The sequence below is a fragment of the Strigops habroptila genome, chromosome 4 (genome assembly GCF_004027225.2).
Source record: "Strigops habroptila isolate Jane chromosome 4, bStrHab1.2.pri, whole genome shotgun sequence".
Lineage (NCBI taxonomy): Eukaryota > Metazoa > Chordata > Aves > Psittaciformes > Psittacidae > Strigops > Strigops habroptila.
In genome coordinates, this window is record NC_046358.1 from 47,694,633 (window position 1) to 47,715,553 (window position 20,921).

At 39.5% G+C, this 20,921-nt stretch overlaps 1 protein-coding gene across 1 annotated transcript; it reads left to right on the forward strand.

Moving 5' to 3' along the window:
- The first annotated feature begins 53 nt into the window (after window positions 1-53).
- SLC39A9 (solute carrier family 39 member 9) lies at window positions 54-20,189 on the forward strand. The gene is made up of 7 exons (XM_030481825.1): window positions 54-656; window positions 4,669-4,777; window positions 8,039-8,230; window positions 10,860-10,928; window positions 12,123-12,208; window positions 14,111-14,245; window positions 16,094-20,189. The coding sequence occupies exons 1-7, from the start codon at window positions 561-563 to the stop codon at window positions 16,322-16,324; spliced, it is 918 nt and encodes a 305-aa protein (XP_030337685.1). The 5' UTR covers window positions 54-560; the 3' UTR covers window positions 16,325-20,189.
- The last annotated feature ends 732 nt before the right edge of the window (window positions 20,190-20,921 follow it).

Sequence of the window (20,921 nt, forward strand, 5' to 3'; positions counted from 1 at the left end):
CGCTCCTTCCCGCCCCGGCCAACGCGGGGCGCTGGGCGGGCGCCGTCTCGCCCGCCATCTTGAAGTCGGGAAGCGCGGGGAGGGTGGGGGTGAGCCCCGGAAGGGGAAGCGCTGGGTCGCGGAGGTGCCACTTGGCCTCCGAGGCAGCGGCGGGGATCGGCGAGCGGAGGCATCGGTTCTGCGGCTCCCTGCGCCTTCTCCCCGCCTTTACGCCGTCCCTCTTAGACCGCCTCTCCGCCCGCTGTAGCCCCCTCCCCCGTCTCTCCTTGGGGGCGGTAGGTGCAGGGGGAAGTCCCGCTGCCTCAGGTGAGGGCCGGGCCTGCCGGCCCCGGGGCTCCCCAGCAGCGGTGTCGGGCGGCCCCGGCGGGATTGCGGCTGCCGTACGCCCGGCCCGGAGGGGCCTCTGCTGGGGCCCGAGCCGGACGGAGCCGTCGGGCAAGAGAGACATGGCTGGCAGCCCTTCCTGGGAGCTCGGTGTCTGCACGGGTTAAGGCGTGCGGGACGAGGTGGAAAAGTTGCTCTCGAATTTCACTTTAAGGGACCGGACAGAACGCAGCGAAATGGATGACTTCCGCTCCATCTGCCTGCTGTCTCTGGCCATGCTGGTGGCCTGCTATGTGGCAGGAATTATCCCTTTGGCAGTTAACTTTTCCGAGGTAAGACAGCTTCGCCGAAATGCGTTTTGGTTGCTGAGGGAGAAACTAGAGTTAGTGCTGTGAGGGGTGGTGTCGTGACTTTAAAAGCTTTTTGAAGAAGTTGTGAATGCGGTGTTTATTTTCATTCAGAATTGCAGTGTGGAATTATGCTTGTCTTTTACAGTGTGTGTAAAAGCCATTTAAACGTGCCGGTTTTGAGCCAAATCATCTCTGCCACAGGTGAAGCAATGTTGCAGCATGTATTGGAAAGACATGATAGAAGCTGCACATGGTTATTCTTAGAAGCTTGTGTCAGAAACTACTGAGCTCAGAGATTAACTTATTATGTGTCCATGGGCTACTCAAATTAGGGCTTTTAAAAACAATTCTGAGAATGTTCTTGGAAAACTTTGTTCTGGTTCATGGTTCTGTTCACAGGTTGTGATGCTGATAGTTAAACTGTAGCTCTTTGATTATAATGCAACTTCAAGTTAGGTTTCTGTCCTGTGTAACTGAAGGCATTCTTTTGGAAAAATATCTTGGATACATAGCATGTTGTTAAAGGAGAGGGAGGCTTTCCTACATTGAATGAGTTTCCAAGGGTACAGTAGTTCAGAAATAAACGTGCTTGGGTGCTTCTAAGAAATGATTGTTGAAGCAGGTGATGATGATTGTTGGTGTCTTGAAGTCTCCTAATGTCCTCTGATGCCCGAGGGGTTCTTCTCTTTCTAATTGACGACTGTTGTTTAGAGGTGTGGTGTAGTGAAAGTCTAGTTGCTCTATGGCAGTAAGAGCTCTCTTATGAGAGACTTCCCATTTCTACTGGGAGCAGCGGTTTGGAAAGCCAAGTGCTGGAAGTGAGATGTGAGTTGTTCTCCCATCAAGTCACAGAGCTAGTTGCACCTGTCCCTTGGTCCCTTTATTACCAGGAGGCTCTGGGAGCAGTAGACCCTCAGCAGCACGGAAGGAAAGGGAATCTTGTTTGGTAACAGTACAGTTCAGCTAAATGGTTGAAACATGACTGTCTTCTGAAGTCTTTACATAAACATTAGCATAGTTCTGTTTTACCAGTGCTGTGTCTGATGCTTTGATGGACCTTCTCTTATGTGTCTTCAGCGCTGTTGCTTCCATTGTCTCACTTTTCAAAACTCACTTTTGCACTGAAGCCCAGGAAGGGTTTTCTTGGAAGTTTGCTGAGAGTGCTGCCTAGCATGCCAATATTGTCTCTTTTATTTAATTTTAAATTTTCTCATGTATGTGCTTGATAGTCACCTCTTGCATCAGACTTTATATTCAGTGGTGTTTGAAGGTAGTGTTCTTCATCTATGTTTATGTGGTTCTTTTGTGTTTTTATAGCTGAATCATGGGACTCCTAAACCTTTTGGGGCTCCTAGCAGCTGCAGAACGACAGTTCTGTTGTGGATCCAAAACAAACGTTCTGCATAAGCAGTAATCATGTACTTCATAGTCTTCTGTGCGTGCAGCATTTTACTAATAGTGTATGCATGCGCAATCAAGTTTATTGTGGTATTTTGAACTCAGAAATCGTTGACTCAGTTTTTCACTTGACTCAGATCAGTATAAAGCTCCAGCAAAGCCAGGTATGACTAAATATTGGTGGTAAAAAGGTACAGACTAAATAGAGCTCCACTGTATTTCTGTGTGCAGATGTATTCTTTCAGCTTAATCCTAATTTGCAGTACTGTGTTGGGCTAACTCGGGGCTTGAAATAACACTATACCAGTTCTTGAGGTTCTCTCAAGTATTTTGTACTGAAAAGGACACAGAGACTTCTCTTGAAATAGTAACTTGTTAGTTTGCATTATTTTCATGGATCTTTAAAATTCACAGATGCTCAAATAAAAGCAAGCAGTTGTAATAAACTGGTATTACTTCTGAAGCTTATTTCTCCTGTGTTATATACATATGTAAAATAAATTATAGTGCTGCAGTATTAAGATAATCCTGGTTTTCCTTGTAAGATACTATTTATTTTTTTTTTTAATTTTTTTTTTCCAAAATGTCATTATCAACAGTGGATGTTGAAGATTATCTTTTCACATGGATTGCCACTGTATAACAATTTACCACATATAGTTGTGGTATATGCCATGTGCATGCTTTTAGAAACTTTGCAGGTGCCTTCATCTCTTGCATATTACAATCTGAATATTCCCCATTAATGCTGCAGTTGTTCCCTTATGGTCACATTGGCTTGCTTTCAGAAAGCTAGCTGTGCATCTCTCTAGAGCCTCCTATTTCTCCTAGGCAAGTGTTGCCTCTTTGGGTGAGACTAAACGGCTTGTGTCATCGTGGTGCATGAAGGAGAACTGATGGCATAATAAGGATATGCAAGAAGTGTTTTCCTGTTAGTCAAACACTGATCTCTGTCTCCAGGTCCTTGGTATTTAACATTAGTATTTTGGTAGCACCCAGACATCTCACTATGCATGGAAGATGATGATGGTTCTGCCACAGAATGTGTGCTGCACAGTTGTTATGAGGATCTAAACTCCCGTGGTTGCTATGTGTGATACCATAAGGGCTCTTACAGAAACAGTGGGAAACAGCCTCTGCAAGTTGTTGTGTTTCAGAATCTTTTAGATGTTTATATAACTGGATTTTCAGTACATGGCTTTGACTTTAGCCTGTCAATGTTGTAGTCACAAGGTAATAGTAAACTGTTCTTATATTGGTAAATCAGAATATAGTCAGTTTGGGAGGGGTGCGGAAGGGGTGATATTTCTATAAGCTTTTTTCCCCCCAGATTAGAATAGAACTGGGAAGATAACCCTTACTAACAGTAGCAAGTACTTTTAAACTCTTCACGTGTGTTTTTTAATCTTGTTGTACAAATTCTTAATGAAATACAAATTAAACTATTTTACTATAAAAACATTAGGTTTATGTACTTTTTATTATAGTTTAATTGCAAAAATACAATACTTATGTAACAAATCTATTTTAAAACCTGTCTTTGCACAGGGAAAAGGGGATTGCCATGGCATTTGATGACGTGAAGAGTGGAATATCATTTTATATTTCATGAAGTGCCTTTGAAGTCTTTATTATGTTTTAAAATGCTACTGGAAGGCTTAGAAATAGTTATAAAACCCATACACACTGTTCTGCATTTATGTATCTCCTAGTCAGATTAAAAAAAAGGAAAAAGACTGACATGAAATGTGTGTTAGCATCACCATCAGTTGGTGCAGTTCCATCATTCAAACTCTCATTTGAGTAAGCCTTTTTAATAATTCTGGTTTTGGAGCTCTTTCTTTTAAATTACTTTTTTTTTTTTTTCCCCACAGTTTTATGTTTTTGAAGGAAGTCCGTTCTTTTTTATGTTATATACATTTAGCTGACTTATCAGTTTACACTCCTAATTGCCCAGTGTGTTTGTATCTGTAGCTGCATTTACATTATCAGTTCTCTTGTCTTCGTGTTTTTGCTTTGGCAATTTTTTTTTTCTTGTATTTTATTATTTAGTTTGGCTTTTTTTGGGAACAGGCAATTTATCTTGTGCTGTGGTATACCTAGCAGTGATTTTAAGGGACTTGCATGTTTAAGTATAATTTCTAGTAGGAAGAATATACTGAAAACAAACCTAGAATGGAGATGAAATGTAGAGTTGCAGACATGCTTCAAAATTCAGCCACTTTCAGTCTGTCTTTGTCTCTGCAGACCTTACATTTTGAGGCCCCAGCAGGTAAATTAGGCCCAAATAATCATCAGTGCCAAATATAACAATTCTTGCTATTTTCAAGTATGCTACTTTTCATTTCTTGTCTGATGTAAGCAATCAAATGGATCATCTTTAATTTTCATTTCCTACTTCACTTGATTGCATCGGCCACTGGATATGTTTGCTTCTCAGAAAGTTGTTAGAAATATAGGACTATGTAACTGGTGCTCTTGAATTAAAATCAGCAAGAGATTTTATGGATAACTTCCCTCTCTGTCCCTGACTTCTGGAGAGTAAAGAAAGCTTTTTTATTCTTAAAGGTGATACTTGTTTTGTACTTGCTTGCAGGAAAGATTAAAGTTGGTGACTGTTCTGGGTGCTGGGCTGCTGTGTGGAACTGCCTTGGCTGTCATTGTGCCAGAAGGAGTACATGCACTTTATGAAGACATTTTGGAGGGTAAGAACGAAACCCAGCCGGCCTTGTTCAACTTAGGTCATGTTGTTAGACTGTACCGGATCTTGTTTCTAGGGCTTTTAACATGAGATTAATGGAAGGGTTTCACAGCATCATGACACAAAGCCATCACAGGATTGCAAAACTGCAGTAGGCATGATACTGCATGTTTATGGTGATTTGACAGAGGGATGTGATCAGGCTGTGGATTGATGACTTGCTGAGTGATCCAGTCATTTGTTGGTCCAGGTACTGTACTGCTCATGGGACCACAGCTGTTTATGCCACGTCATGTGCAGTGTCCCTTTTTCTGGGAAAAGTTAAACTTTAACTTTGACTGGAACTTCATAGGAAGTGTAAGGATGCCGTTGGCAGAGAATGCAATTGTGGATGATTTGCTGTTGCTTTCTGTAGTTTAGATTGCTTCTCAATTAAAGCAATTGCAGAAAGTGTTTTATAGATCTTTACATTCTTTCCCTCATGAGAATTGCCTCCTTTGAAGCTGAAGAATATATTGGAATTAAGTGACCTTAATATACTTGACTGAAAATTGTGATTATATAGGGCTAATTCACAGAGTAGGAGGCATTTCATTCTTGGGTGAAGGTATCCATTACAAGTAGATAACCCACACGTGGTTCCATATTCAAGCATCCCATTCTAGTCCGCTGTCACCATTCTTCAAAACCTCATAACCTTTAATGAATAGCTCAAAGCTAGCAGTGATTATGTGTCATGTAGGCACATGAGTGTGGAGCACATGTTGTAGCCAAAAGTGTTAGTAAACCTCAATTTGAGGTTATGACATTATTTTAAATAGTCAGGGCTCATTACCTCTGTTTGGAGTGTGCTTTAAAGCTTGCTTTAGCTTGTGCTATTATATTGTCATTGCATGTATCAGATTTTTCCAGTATGCTCAGAATCGGAAGTTTGTCTGCAGGTAAACAGCAACAGCTTAGTGGTTACAGGAGAAAGAACTATAAAGTTGAAGCTGTAGAGAACGTTGCAAGTGTCTGTACCATTATTGCTAATCTGGGATTGAGAGATAACTGTAATGTTGTACTACTTTATTTTTTTTTTCCTTGTTTCTACATTGTTTTAAATTTCTTTTTTTGTAATATGCTATAATTTGTCTTGTTTTAGTTTCCACTGAATTTGTTGTTGTACTTAGATTTAAAGTAAAAGGAAGAATAATATATAAAATCATCGTTTATCAAGAAGTGAAAGAACCTCTGATTATGCTTGTATACTGTACTGTAATTTGTGCACTCTAATGTAGGATGTCTCTAATGAGCTGTAGTTACGTGTTTGCTCTCCATTCAGTTCTAACTCGAAGTAGACGAAAGTTTCCTTGTAATGATATGGCTAGCAGTAAATAATTGCTGTGAATAATTGCTTTTTTTTCCTCCACTAAATGGGGCATACAGTTCATGTATGAAGTGTACAGCCTGCTGTTTAAAGCTATATGCTCTATAACTTGAGGTTTAATACATGAAGAAAAAAGATGCTTCCCATTACTTCAATAGTAATATCGGAAGTATTTACCTAGGAAAAAAGAATTTGTTCTGTGAATGAATTCAGACTCAATTCTTAACTCACAGTATCGTGTCTAAAGCCTGTCTGTCTGTAAAGAGTTTTTTGTATTGCAAAGAGGCAAAATTTATGGGTAGTATTGATTTAACTGGAAAAAATATTTCTCATATTTTTCAAATAAACATAGGATAATCAAAGTTAAGCTTAAGATTGTGAAAACTTGACAGCTTTCAGTGCATTTTTGGTTTGTTTGAATTGACACATTAACATAATTGAGCCTAGAAAGGTGCCTAAAGGAACACTGAGGTATATTCATATAACTTCGAGGTGGGGGTGGAAAGCAGGAGGGAAGATAGAGGTCTTTATTTTCCCAATTCTGAGTGTAATTTAACTCTGAGACTTGTTGCTTGTTACCAGAACAGGTGTTTGTCACTGATACAAAAGTAATTTACTATTGTGTATTTTTCCACAGGCCACAGGATAAATAACTTTTAAATTTTGACCTTGTAGGCTGAGAGCAAATAGCATATCATGGTTCAGATTATTATTTGATCATAAACATATGTGTATGTGTAGTGAAACCTTGGTTTGAGTGTTACCAGCAAATAAAATTCCTCTGGCAATAAACACTGTCACAAAGATTGTCCTCAGTCACCCACTATGTCATATAGCTTGAAATGATCTGAAGCAAAGTTAACTTTTTAATAGGGCTGGCAACAGTCCTGTGTGGTATAGTTATTTTATTGATCACTCTCATTCAGCGCAAGTAAGTTTGTGAACGCTTTCAAGGGCTACCAAGCCTGTTCTGATGTGCTTTGTCTGTAGTAATGGTACTGGCCAACATCTTGTAGAGTGGGATAGATGTTACAATTGTGTCTCATCCAAAAAGATGTACGAATGCTCCAGCAAGAAGATAAGTTACTAGAGTAAGTCAAGTTTTTGCTGTTAATGTCTAAAACCTCTGAAAAGTAGTTGCCGACCAAAAGACCTCCCCAGATTGACGAAAGTTTTACTTTTGTCACTTAAGCCACAGATGTTGGGGGAGCCCTAGTGTATGCTCTGCTTCATTTTGTTTGTTGCCATAAAGTTATGTACATGAAAGTTGTACTGTCACTCACTTAAAAAAATAAAATGTCTAGAGTAAACTTTAAAACTGCAAGCTTGAAACAGGAGAGATACTCTGTGCTGAACTACAATTATAATCAATTCAGACATTATAATTACCTTGATTCAAGGTAATTTCAGGGTAGCTCAGTGAGACAAAGTAAATAAGTTGGGGTAGGGGCATAGAATTAAAGCTTGTCTAGGAAAAGGAAACAACTACACAACATTCAACCCCAGGGCTTGGACTTCAGGTTTCTAGGATGGTACTGACATTTGTAGGACAGTGTGCTGACTTAATTGTTGTTCTAGTCTGTATCAATGCTAACTTATTTAACTGGAGACTGATGCTTTGAGATATGAAGTTAATCTTAAAATATCACGTTAGGTCTCAGTGGATTCAACCTATTTTATTTCTTCACTCTGTATTTTCTCACTTAAAAAAAGATTATGACTTAATCTCCTTAACAGTATCTCTCAATACTGACAAAATTGGCAACTTCAGTTAAAAAAATGAATTATTCAGCAATTTTTGATCAATCAATTTGTATTTAAAATGCACCATTTAAACAAAGCAGCCTGGCCATGTTTAGTCCTCTGTCTCCTAATCTGTTTGCTTACCTGCCACAGGGAAACATCACCCGGCGAGTGAGATGCAGCATGTGATTGAGTCTGAGAAGGTGGCAGAAATCCCAGTTGCACATGAGTATGGCCATGACCATTCCAGGTTGCATGCCTACATTGGTGTATCCCTTGTCCTTGGCTTTGTCTTCATGCTGTTGGTGGATCAGATAGGCAGCTCTCATGTGCACTCTACAGATGGTGAGTAAAGATTCACTTCAATTAGACTTGCTGATTGATTGACTTAGTCTTAATTAGCAAGTTGCAATTTTTTTGAATGCTACTGGGATTTAATTTGACCAGTCATGTCAAGAGTTTTAGTAGGTGCTTTACAAACATAAAGCAAGGTTTGTGGTGAAGTGTTTATGCTGGAAATCTATCCTGGAATTCAGCATAATTTGAGAGCTTGCTTCGCTAACATGAAATAACTGTATGAGCACATATAGTGACGCTTGAGTTATTGTCTGTTTTACAGTATCACCCATAGGGGATTTCTTTGGCTTTCCAAAAAACTTCAGGTTAGTCTTATCTTCGTTTGTTTTTCCTACTTAATTGTCACACATGTAGGTAAAATTTGCATAGAACAAGTTACCTTAAGTAAGACTCCAGAAACGACTAGATGTAAGCCCTGGTTCCTTACTGTAACTGCGCAGCTATATTCCCATACTAGTCTAGAGCCTCACTTACTTCCACATGCTGCCTGCTTAGAGCAAAGATATCTCAACATCATTGCAAGACTGTAAAGATGCCTACAGTTGCCTTTGTTTTCTGCCTACGGCTTCATGCTAAGGCTGAACGCACCAAAGGTGTTTTTATCATCTGAAAAGGTATTTTATTGCCTTTGGCTGCTCATTTTCTCCTACATAATCTTTTCTGATGGTGGAAATTGTCCCTCAAAAATTAAGGAATTTGTCTTGAAGGAAGCATAAAACACACACATACACACACGTGGAGGGGTATGTTTTGGTAGGATCCTTGGCAGTTCACAGTGCAGCTCTTGAAATGCCTGTATGGGGTTAGTGTGGTGGGGCAGATGGGAAGCCAGTGCAGGGACTGTGACTCCTCTGTGCTCCTGGAGAAGCATAAATGGAGCCACAGTTTTGGCTAACTGATTTTCAGAGCTTTTCAAAGGAAATAGTGGCACTAAGGATGACAAGGGGGTGCAGGTGAGCAACTGCCAGGAGAATTTTTGGTTTGTACAGTTTATGACCTTTTCCAATGTCTCTGATCAGAGCAAATACCAGGAGAAAATTGACTATGATTTGTGTTAGAGATACATGCTATAAAATATGATATTAAGTAAAGTTTTATCTAGTCTGTACTTCTATCAGAAGAAATGTGGTAGTGTTTTTGTAATGTTTCTTAAAACTACCAAAGAAAAGCATGTTTCTCATTTGAACCAACATCTGGTAGTTTTGTTGTCTTATAAGTGGCTGGATTTTACTATCATAGAATAGTTAGGGTTGGAAAGGACCTTAAGATCATCTAGTTCCAACCCCCCTGCCATGGGCAGGGACACCTCACACTAGACCATGCCACCCAAGACTCTGTCCAGCCTGGCCTTGAACACTGCCAGGGATGGAGTATTTGCCACTTCTTTAGACAACCTGTTCCAGTGCCTCACCACCCTCACAGTAAAAATTCTGTTGGCCAGAATGGAGACATGAAACCAAATGTGGCTCTCCGAGTGTTGTTTGTTCTGGGCAATCCAAAACAAATTCAAAGGAAACATTCTTTGTGAATATCTCCTCCTATTTGGTGTCAGTATTCCATCACAGTCACCCAAGTGCAGCTTTTGCAATGAATTGCTCAAATAGGCTCCCCTAGATTCAGAAGATCAATCTGACTGAAGAGAATACATTAGTTGTTAGCCAGCTCTCTTCCCTGATCTGACTCACTGGGCAACTGTGTGGATGCCTGGGCACTGGGGGAGAAACTGGAGGTGGGGGGACAGGAAGAAAGGAACAGGACGGGACTCTGTTTTGGTTACAGCGCAGACTTAGTAAAGTAGCTGTGTAAGTGTGCCTGCATCAGCATACTGACCACTAGTATAATGAAGTAACAGCTGTTCAGCTGTTTGGAATTAAGCAGTTGAACAAAAAGAGGTTTCTATACCCGTGTAGGACTTGCCTGCTCTGTTCATTGCAGTGATTCTTTGTACAGTTTTGCTGCTGATTGCGTAGTGGTGGGCATTACCCTGTTGTGCTTTGTAATGAGCTAACCTGCAAATGTCCTCAGAGTGGTTGTCAAACAATTGCAGCAAAACACTGGATCTCAAGCAGCACTGGTGGCATTTCTCATCTGTGATGAATAACGGAGGGAAGTCTTTGCAACTGCTGCTGCGACAAGTAGAATTTATTGCTTGTTAGGAATTGTCAGAGAATCATTGCAGCAGAGGCTTTCCTTCAGACTGTCACCTGGAGGAAAATGCCAACATTGGGCTACATGGGGAAAAAAATCATCCTGACTCTTCAAGCACCTCTGGATTATGGGCATGCAAAACTAGCTTTTCTTCCCCTTGGTAGCACAGAACTATAGCATTTGGTTTCAGGAGGTTAAAAAAAAACAACTGCTGCTGCCTGTATTAATGATCCTGTAAATTGCAAAGCATTGTCTGTGATTCTGTCGCTTGTTGACAGAACTTCAGGTGATTTGGAAGTGTTAGGTATCAGGCTATTTTACGGTAAACCTAATGCGGAAATACGGAAGCTGGTAGTTTTGAATATAACTGCCTAAGCAGCTGGTAGACACATATGCAGTGATACATATTTCTCCAGTATAATTTATGTATTTGTTCTCTTTATCCTAACTTTCCTTATGATCATTTCAGATCCAGAAGCTGCAAGATCAGGCAACTCCAAAATCACCACAACACTAGGACTAGTAGTTCATGCTGCAGGTAATGTGGGACCTATTGTTAGGACTTGGACTTCTGTTAGCTAGGAACTCTGTTGCTGTGCAGCTTATCTTTAGATGTGATGGAAACACTTGGGTTTTTTTTTTTTTTCCTTGAAGGTGGCTTTTTATTTAAAAAACAAACCAAACAAAAAAACCCCCACCAAAACCAACCAACCAACAACAAAAACACAGGGTGGGGAGAATTAAGGATCTTCCCCAAAACTTATTGGGAAAACATACTCCAGTGCTCAGAATGTTTCATGGAGTTTTGTTTGGGTACAGTATTGTAACTCTTTATTCTTCCTATGTGAAAAGTTGTGTGATGCTCACTCTGCCTCTTCAATTCCTTTGCTGGCTGCTTTAGCTGCTGAATTTCAGTACATGCCAACACATTTGATAAGTAGTATGAAACACCTTTGGGTTTGCTTGTCAGCTGACCTGTGTATTTAAAAATCTGTTAAGTTTAAAAACATATCTTTTGTGGAAAAAAGGACATAATAGTGTGGAGCGCAAAGATTTGACAAACATTTGGGCTGACTTGCAAGGGCTGAAAAAGTTACGTGTATGTTGCAGTCAACCCATGTTCATGTTGTAATTCTTCACTGTATATGTGTAGTGTAAATATGCTTTTGAATCTCTCCTGCTGACGGTTATTGTCTGCATAAGTCATAAGATGTTGGTAAAAAGATTTCTTCACTAAATGAAATATCCTTATATGAAGGATTAATATAGAATACATTTCCTATTTCATATAGACAATATTTTTATGTTAAATGGTAAAAAAATAGTATTTACAACAGTTTATTTGAAAATTAATTTAAAGAGTAGTAATTAAAATTCTTTCTTAGAATCTAAAGCAGATTTTTTCTAATTTAGAAGCCACTTCTATACAGAAGACTAAAATAACTAAACTTGTTACCTGATTCTAATTTGTCAGAATGTGTCAGTACTGAATAGATTCTCAGTATGTTTTTTATAGTCTTGGGAAATTCAGACACAGTGCCTGTTGAAGGTTGTCTAATACCCTGAAATTGTGGCTTAACAAACAAAGGGAAGTGTTAGGTTGATATTGTTAATGGCATTTTGAGTAACAGGACTTCTTGAATCAACATGTTTTGTACCATCAGCTATTGGGGGGGTGGGAAAGCTGAAATTGATGTGGAGGAATAATCATGAATTTGCACTCCTGTTTCAGCTGATGGTGTTGCATTGGGTGCAGCAGCTTCTACTTCTCAGACTAGTGTCCAGTTGATAGTGTTTGTTGCGATTATGTTGCACAAGGTAAGTCGTCACCCCAAAAAAATCTTTTTTGCTCTTTAAAAGACTGTTAAAGCATATGGAAATTACTAAAGATCTTAAGTTTCCTTGGTGATGTGATACGGAAATGTGTAACACCATCGAAATTAAGAGGTTAGTGTACAGCTTCAAAGACCAAAAAGCCCTGGTATGATGTGTGACAGAATAGCAAATCATGAGTACTAACTCTGAAGGGAGTATGAATGAGAGAGAATTCTCACTGCTTAGTGCCTGCCTTGCTTGCAATGGTTGGGAAAAGTGTCTCAAAAGAAGGGAGAGAAGAATAGCCCATGAAAACATGTGGCAGCTTCATGTGACTTTTTGTGAAGCTAGTCTGGTGGTGTGTTTGGTTTTTTCAAACAAGCCATCTCCCAGATTCTTACTGCTGTAAGAGTTGTATTCAGAGAAGTTCTAGGTGATGGAGCACAGAAGTACATGCTAGTGTATTCAAAGAGGAGAAGTACTTTTATGCTGATCACAGCAGGTTTTTTGTTCTGTAATGTTTTTAAGAAGTGTATTTGTTAGGGTTTGACTGTTTCAAGGGTTAGTCTTTTGAAACCACTTAATAACAGGGTACTAAATTGTAACTTCTGGTTACCTTCGTTGTTGTAGTAGCTTAAACATCAGTCATATGCCAAAAAAAAATTGTTTTTCTGATGGTAACAAGCAAACAATGGTTCTTGAAGATGGGAATATGTTTGTGCAAAGATATCTATTAGCTACGTAGGTTCTAAACACGTGTGCAGGTGCATATTTGACTTACGGTAGCACATACATATATTACAGTAGTAAGTCATACATTCTTCCAGAATGTATAATTGCATGGTCAAAATGTTAGGAAAGCTGGATCTAGTATATCTTTTCACTGTTCATACAAAACTTGTGGTTTACATAACTGTCTTCAGAGGTGGCAACATCAGCGTCACATCTTGCTGTGAATCTTCATTTATGGCTATTGCCAAGTGAAACCTGTTGTTGTTACTCCTAATGTTCAAATTAACTGACTTTTGAAATTGTATGAATTTAGAAGAAGGAAATTTCTGCTAGGAAAGATTATCAAGAAATTTTTGGTATTGAAAGAGAAATGCATTTCTTCTCTGATGTCTTTTTTATTTTTTTTTCTAGTCTTCTGATCCTGATTGGTGCTTTCGTCTTTCTAAGCTTTTTTCCTTCACTCATGGTTTCCTTCTTCTAGGTTTAAAAAAAAAAATAAAATCGGTGTGTTAAACGGCTCAATATATTTTTAGTTTGTCTTACCTGAAAAATGTGAGGGTGGATTGCTATTGTCCTTATGCAAGCGAAAATGTAGTAAATTCCATGAGTAGCAGGACAGCTATGCCTTGTGGATAAGAAACTGAATGCCTGCAGAGGGAGAAGGAAGTGTTTGTTTGCTTCCCAGTGGGAACAGAAATGAAACTGAATGATGAACTAGTCAAAGAGCTCTTAAGTCTTTGTTCATGTGAAGGCTGACAGTTATCTGTCTTAGGGGATTTTGTAGATTTTTTTTTTTTTCTGCTATAGCTAAAGAACGTGTCCATCTAAGGTTGCGTAGTAGTATCAGGATGAAAACAGAAATTACAGAAGTTTATGGAGACTTGGGGATTACAGCAATGACTCAAGTAAGAATGAACATTTTAATATTTATAATGACTACACAAATATGTGCTCTCTGGTAGCCAGAACATGAGTTTCCATTAGGTACGATTATTAAGGTATGGCTGTCTGCAGGATACTGTTGTGTTTGGGTTAACTGCAACATGCTAGTGCTCTCTCTGAATTTCTTCCAATTCTGTGCACTTCAGTGTAGCAAGTTGTATTTCAACTTTATGTCAGTTTTCAGGGGATTTTAGAAGGTATTGTATTACAAGTGAATATTGTTTTTTGCAGGCACCAGCTGCCTTTGGCCTGGTTTCCTTCCTGATGCACGCTGGGCTGGAACGGAATCGAATTAGAAAACACTTGCTGGTCTTTGCGTTAGCAGCACCTGTTATGTCGATGGTGACATACTTAGGGCTAAGCAAGGTAGGTCTGTGATTTGTTCTGCCTAAAATGTAGCTTAGTGGTGCAGTTTGGGGAGAGGAATCAGTAAGTTTCATAGAACATTATTCCAAACTTCTTGAAAAATTTAGCAGAATGGAGATGATAAAAAAAGTAGATGAAAAGGTAGCAATATGAATGTGTGAAATAAAAAATAACCCATGCTTTCCATCAGAACCAGTGATACAACTCCTCCATAGAGTTTTGCATAGCTTTTTGGAGAAGGCTGGTTTCTGACTTTTTTCTGCTGCTCCCCACTGTGAAAAATTTATTCATATACTAGGTTTTGCCTGGTGATTATAACTGAGGAATTTTCAGTGTTGTTGCATGCATTTTAGTATGCAGGTAGAAAATCATAGAATCATAGAATGGTTTGGATTGGAAAGGAGCTTAAGATCATCTAGTTCCAACCCCCTGCCATGGGCAGGGACGCCTCACACTAGACCGTGTCACCCTAGGCTCTGTCCAACCTGACCTTGAACACTGCCAGGGATGGAGCATTCACAACATCCTTGGGCAACCTGTTCCAGTGCCTCACCACCCTCACTGTAAAGAACTTCTTCCTTATATGGAACCTGAACTTCCCCTGTTTAAGTTTAAACCCATTCCTCCATGTCCTATCGCTAAAGTCCCTGATGAAGAGTCCCTCTTGGCTTTATACAACAAATGGCCTGTGAAGTGGGTCACTGTATATGACTCTCTCATCTCTGTCCAAACTAAATGCTTCTGTTTTTCATAGCATTTCCTGTGACACTCCTGTATTTTTAATTGCCGTGGGCCATGCTGGTGGCACACTATGGTGTTGTGTTGTAAACAATCTAATGTGATCTCAGGAAACTCAAGGCATGAGAGGAAAGATTAAGTAAATCATCTGGGCTAATCTCTTTACTTGCTGGAAAGGACTTATATTTGATACTGCAGTACAGGAGCCAGCAGACGGGGTTGGGTTTTTAAATAGAAATGAGAATGCTGTTTGAGCATTCGTTCGATGTAGGCTTACCAAGAGTTGGGTTTGCATTTTGCAGAGAATTGATAGGGCATAAGGGCTGTCACAGTGGTTTTGTAGCTCCAGAGCAGAAGATGCATCTCCAGTCTGGAAGAATAACCTGAGAACTATCATCACATTTGAGTTCGAAATTTGTTCAAGAAGCATTTTGAAACTGACACAAGTGGATTTGCATTTCGTTGCATGTAATGATGTGTACTATGATCTTAATCCTAGTACAAACCTGAAGAGGTGCTCAGTTTTGATCCAGAAGATGCATTTCTTTATCAAGTTTGCATGGAAATTCTGGAAAAGATTTGGGTGTTTACTTGCACGTACAAATGAAATATTGAATGAGTGATGTTTTGGGACTTAAATCTAGCAAATCTTGATCTGACCAGCAGAGGACCAGATATTTAAAGGCTACCATCTGATTCGAACTCTGTTTAGAAAAAGTGGAGAAAAAAAGTTTTGGGAGTCCTTCCTAAAATTTGTGGATTTGCAATATGAGGTGCACTTTGTCATTTTGACATCTTGTATGTTGCTGTGAGATGGTCAAACAAGATGCTTCATTTAGCACAGGCTATGGCTCTTTTCTTCTGTAAGGATTCCTAGAAGTCCAAAGCGAACTAACTAGGATGAGAGGTGTCTTTCTGACGTGTTAACTTTAGAATGTCAGTTGCTACATATAAGGCGCAAGACACAAAGCAGCACATTACACCATTGTCTCTGTGAGAACAGGAGTTGATAGAAATCCTACTGTGTCTGGCTGCTTATAGAATTTTATTATTGGTTGAAGAACTTCTGCTTACCCTTATTTTTGCTCTTTCTGTCTTTTTCCATTTCAGAGCAGCAAAGAAGCCCTTTCAGAAGTTAATGCCACCGGAGTTGCTATGCTGTTTTCTGCTGGGACTTTTCTTTATGTTGCCACAGTTCATGTCCTCCCAGAAGTAGGAGGAATTGCTCATAGCCACAAACCTGAATCAACTGGAGGAAAAGGACTCAGTCGTCTGGAGGTGGCAGCCCTAGTAATAGGATGCCTTATTCCTCTAGTTTTGTCCATTGGACACCATCACTAAATGCTCGAATTTCACCGTTCTCCTCGATCTGACATGAGCAGTAAATGTCGGCTGCTCCTTTTATCATTGTCTTTTACCCATCATCCATCCCATCCACTTTATGGAGTTCAGAGGGAACCTTGATTGCAAAATGAGGAATACTGAGAAAGCTTTTAGTGTAGCAAAATGTACTTTGGCAGCCGGACATAATTCTATGTAACTTTCTTTTCTGAAGACATTTGCTATTTTAATTGTTACTTCTGGCCCTATTCTCAGGGAAGATGGAATTTGGAGTTTAAGAAAGGTGAGCAGGGAAGAACATAGCGACTCATCATGAAATTGCAATCACCAAAGTATCCTGCAATTCAGCTTTCACAGCTGAGAGGAAAAACAAAGGATGGCTGCTGTGTGAGAGGTTGAAGTCTTACTAATGAAGAAGGGGGGTTCCCCCATCGGTTCTCTGTTGTCGTGACAATGCAACTGGTCCTTATGATGTTTGTCACTAATTGTATGGCAAAAATGGGCTACACTTGGAACTCTGGACAACATGGCAATTGTCACAGAAGTGTCACTGATTGATAGGAAAGAAGTGGTATAGACAAAGTATAGGATTAGAGTAGGAAATCAGCTGGTTAAGAAAGTGCAAACAAATTTTATGGTGAATTCCATTAAGGCAAAGGATAGAAGCAAAGAGAGTAGTGTTTTGATTGTTTATGCAATTGTTAATAAACTTTTAAAAGGCACTATTTCTTGGGAGATGGTCTTCTGCCAAGTCCACAAAGCAAAGACACCAAAAACATTAGCAGGAGTTAAGTATTGGGTGCTGTGATTACACTACTGCTACTGTTGAAAGAGATACCATAGCGTCCTTTGAAACCGATCTGTTCTGGGCTCTGAAGAGTAGAAATCTGATGGCAACAGTTGTTGAGGGACCAGACAACTTTACTAGCTCATTTTCAAAAGTCTGAACTGCTGAAATCAGTGGGGGTGTGGGTTTTCTTCATTAAATAAAAGGTGTTAAGGCTAACAAAAGAAGATGTTTAACTAAATATTTATGCTACATATAGAGTACAAAGTGTTACTAAAGCAGTTCTGAACAAAAACCCCACAAACAAAATACCCAGACTGCTGGGTTCTCAGTGGACCGGTTAGGCATTTTGTTTTTCCTTTGGGAACTCTGCATTTGCCTCTTATTCTGGTAAGCATTAGTTTTGGTGAATCTACTGGAGGACTTATTGCCAATTGCTGGTGCCTTTCACTGCAGAAGAGTGATAGAAGATCCCTCCTTTCCAAGGCACAGCCTTCTCTTGTCAGACACCATTTCTCTTATGCAAAATATATTTAATAACTGAGGTGCATTGAAAAGTCAGGAAAGCTTGATGTGAGCAGACTAAATATAAAATTGTTTCTTTAGGGGAAAACATCTCAATGCCGTACCCTTTTTAAGCTATAATGTCTGCACTTTTTAAAGATACCATTGCCAAATATATTTTTTTGGAGGGGTTTTTTTTGTTTTTTTTTTTTTGTTTCAAATGGATTTTTCAAGGCTTGAAATATCTTCTTAACTGAAGTGCTTCTTGTTTCCATCTGAATGAGTGTGTCTGTTTCTCATGCTGTTTGTTACTTGTACTACATAGGCCATTGTGCCTCTTAAACTTCTTTACATTTTTGTCATTGTCCTGTTTGTCTAGTAATTCAATAATGGGTATAGCCTTGTTCTTGGTCTAGTGATTGCTTTGTCTGTTGGCTTTGTAACAGTACAGGTGTGTCCCAGGATTGAACCTAGTATTGATCTCTGGGAGTGCTTGTTCATTTGTGTGTTTTACTATATAAAATCTGCAAAATTCTTAGAAATCATTTTTTCCCACAAGACAGTATTTGCAGATAGAATTAGCATATCAGGCCTAAACAAGCATTTTTGACGTAAGACCTTCAAAAGTTAATTCTGTTCTGAAAAGCCACTGCAAAATTAGCGGCATAGATGAGATCCTCTCCTGCACTTTTTTTTACAACATATATATGCAACTTCTAAGTTACCTGTTTAAAAAGTTCAGTGATACAGGTTACTGAGACATGCGAATGATACACGGGGATGTTTTCACCAGAGCTCCCAGTGTTTTTCCTGATTTCCCCCTAAATACATTCTTCCTTGATAATCTCAGTATTTTACCTTGCTTAATCTTCCCGTGTAACTCTTTCCGGAAGCTGGAGAGTTTGCAAGATCTGCAGCAGCAGCAGGAGATAGTGTAGTGCAGCACCAGATGCTTATGTTATGTGAAACAGTAAGTTGTTTTTTTTCTTTAAACTATCATCTGTCACTTGCACTTGCACCCCACTAGTTAAATGGCATCCTGACTGTGTTCCACTTCTGCCTCATTCTGTGTATAACAATAGCAACAGTTTTGGGAGGTATATAGGTAAGGTCTCATTTCATGCCTTTTGTTCCAGTGTCGATAGAACCTTCTTACAAGGATCAGTGTGCACTGATGAGGATGTAGCAGCCGGCCTTTTCACTGCTGATGTAACCTCTGGAGTATTAATCATCAGAGGTGCTGCTGCTGAGAGATCTCGTCGTCTTCCTTTTCCCGTGGCCCTCAGATCCTATTCCCAATTTGTGGGGCAGCCACCAGAAAGGCTAATATTCAGTTTAATGATTAATGAACTGGAGAGGCTAAGTCATAGCAGCAGGTGAAAGATTTTAATTTAAAACATTGGCACTTTAAAATTGGCACAAAAATTCTGATAATACTTTCATTTTGGAACTTTGTTAAGTGATAGAAGACTTCTGCTATTTATTTTTTTTTCCTAGCCATTTAGAAGTGGCAGTAGGATTTCCTTTTGGCTGCCTCTGTTATCTCCGTGTTGAACTACTATTTTCAATTCTGTAGCTGAAACTGCAGTGACTAAGAAAGCTTTTGGTTATGTGATAAAGAGAATATGAAATTTTAAATGATCAAACTTTTCCAAATTGTTAGTTTCACACGGAGGATTATTTTCTTGAAGCAGAGTATTTTAATGAGTTAAAATAGTCCATTTTATCATAGCTCCGTTTTTACCTATTTCCCCATCTGCCACAGTAAATCCAGGCACTATGTGTAGTCAGTGCAATCTGGTATCATTTTCTACTCCTCAGGGGACCTTGGTTCAAACAAATTCCTCTTACTCTCTGTAATAGCCATCTCTGCCCATGTTCTCTGCTGTGAGGTAGGTGGCAGCAAGTCTAGCAGGTAATGCTTTAACCAAGTGCATTTCCTTCTGTAAATCCCTCTAGGAAATCTATGCTCTTCTCATCAGCTGTATTTTCTGTTAATGATTCTTAATTGATGATAGGAATTGGACTAAAGCTGTTTCTGTTGATCCTGCTGTGTTCAGCTACTTTCCTTACCGTTCTAATTCTTCTATTGTTCCTTGCGTAAAGAAGGGAAATATTACTCTTTTAGCACCTGATGACAGATGCAGAAGGTGCAGGGACATTAACTTAAGTGAGGATGGCAGATGGACACCAGGATAGGAATTCTTGATAGTTGTGGCATGTCAAATGACTGGGTGTTAAACAGAGAACCCACTGTTGACTTCAAATAACCGTTTCCAGGTGGATTGTGTAAAAGGCTAATGCTATCCAAGAGACCCAGGAAAACTGCTGTGTTTGTTCAGGAACTAGTTCAGAGCTTTCAAGGAGCTTTTGACAGTAGCAGATGTGTCCTTGTGATATCAGCTATATGCAGAATGAGAGATGCTGTGGAATAAATGGTGCTGCTGCTCCTACTCCCTTCCCGTTCTGTGCTGGGACTTGGGAAGAAGAGGAGGGAAGTGTATTTGTATTCTTTTGGGGGTGGTGGGGGGAGGAATGGTTGCAGTATGGTGGGGAAGTATATGATAAATTTCAGATTCCTGTTCACCTCTTTTAAGAATAAAATTTTATTTTATTTTTGTCCTTTTTTTTTTTTTTTTTTTCTTACTGTCTTTCTATTACATCCCTTAGCAGCCTTGGCTTCTAGGGGAAAACATTGCTTGGTCATTGCTGTTTACCTGACTCCATGTATGGAACTGTAATTTTAATGTCTCTTTTTCAAAACCATTTGTACACGAAATCATTCCATGAATGGCTGCCTTATAATTTTTCCACTTTAATTGTGAACGATTAAAATAATGTTGCCATTTTCAATTTGTTTTATTATATTAAATTTTTACTAGGTGCAGTGCTTTGGGAGTTGGCTTGTCATTTACTGCATGGCGTTTTGTGACAGCTCCAACAAAGAACAGTGACAATCTTCAATGGGGTGTGAGCAATGCAGGCAGTACATTTTAAGTGTTTGCTGCTTTTCTTCACAACATCTGAGTGTCTCCTGGAAGCCTGAAGTGTGAAACTGCTGGGAGATGTTGGGAGGCAGTCTAGCGGGTTGATTTGGACATGGGTATGAATGAGTTGAGAGGTATAAATACAGAAATAATTTGACAGCTCCGCTTGAGAGCAGCATTTGACAGCTTCTGTCTCCCACAGTGTTTAGGAGTTGGCATTGCCCTGGAGCTACCTCTTCCTTCATCCCACCCCCAGGGAAATCTCTGAAGCTTGCAAGGCAGAGGCCTCTTTGGAGGGCCAGGATGAGATGACTGGCTC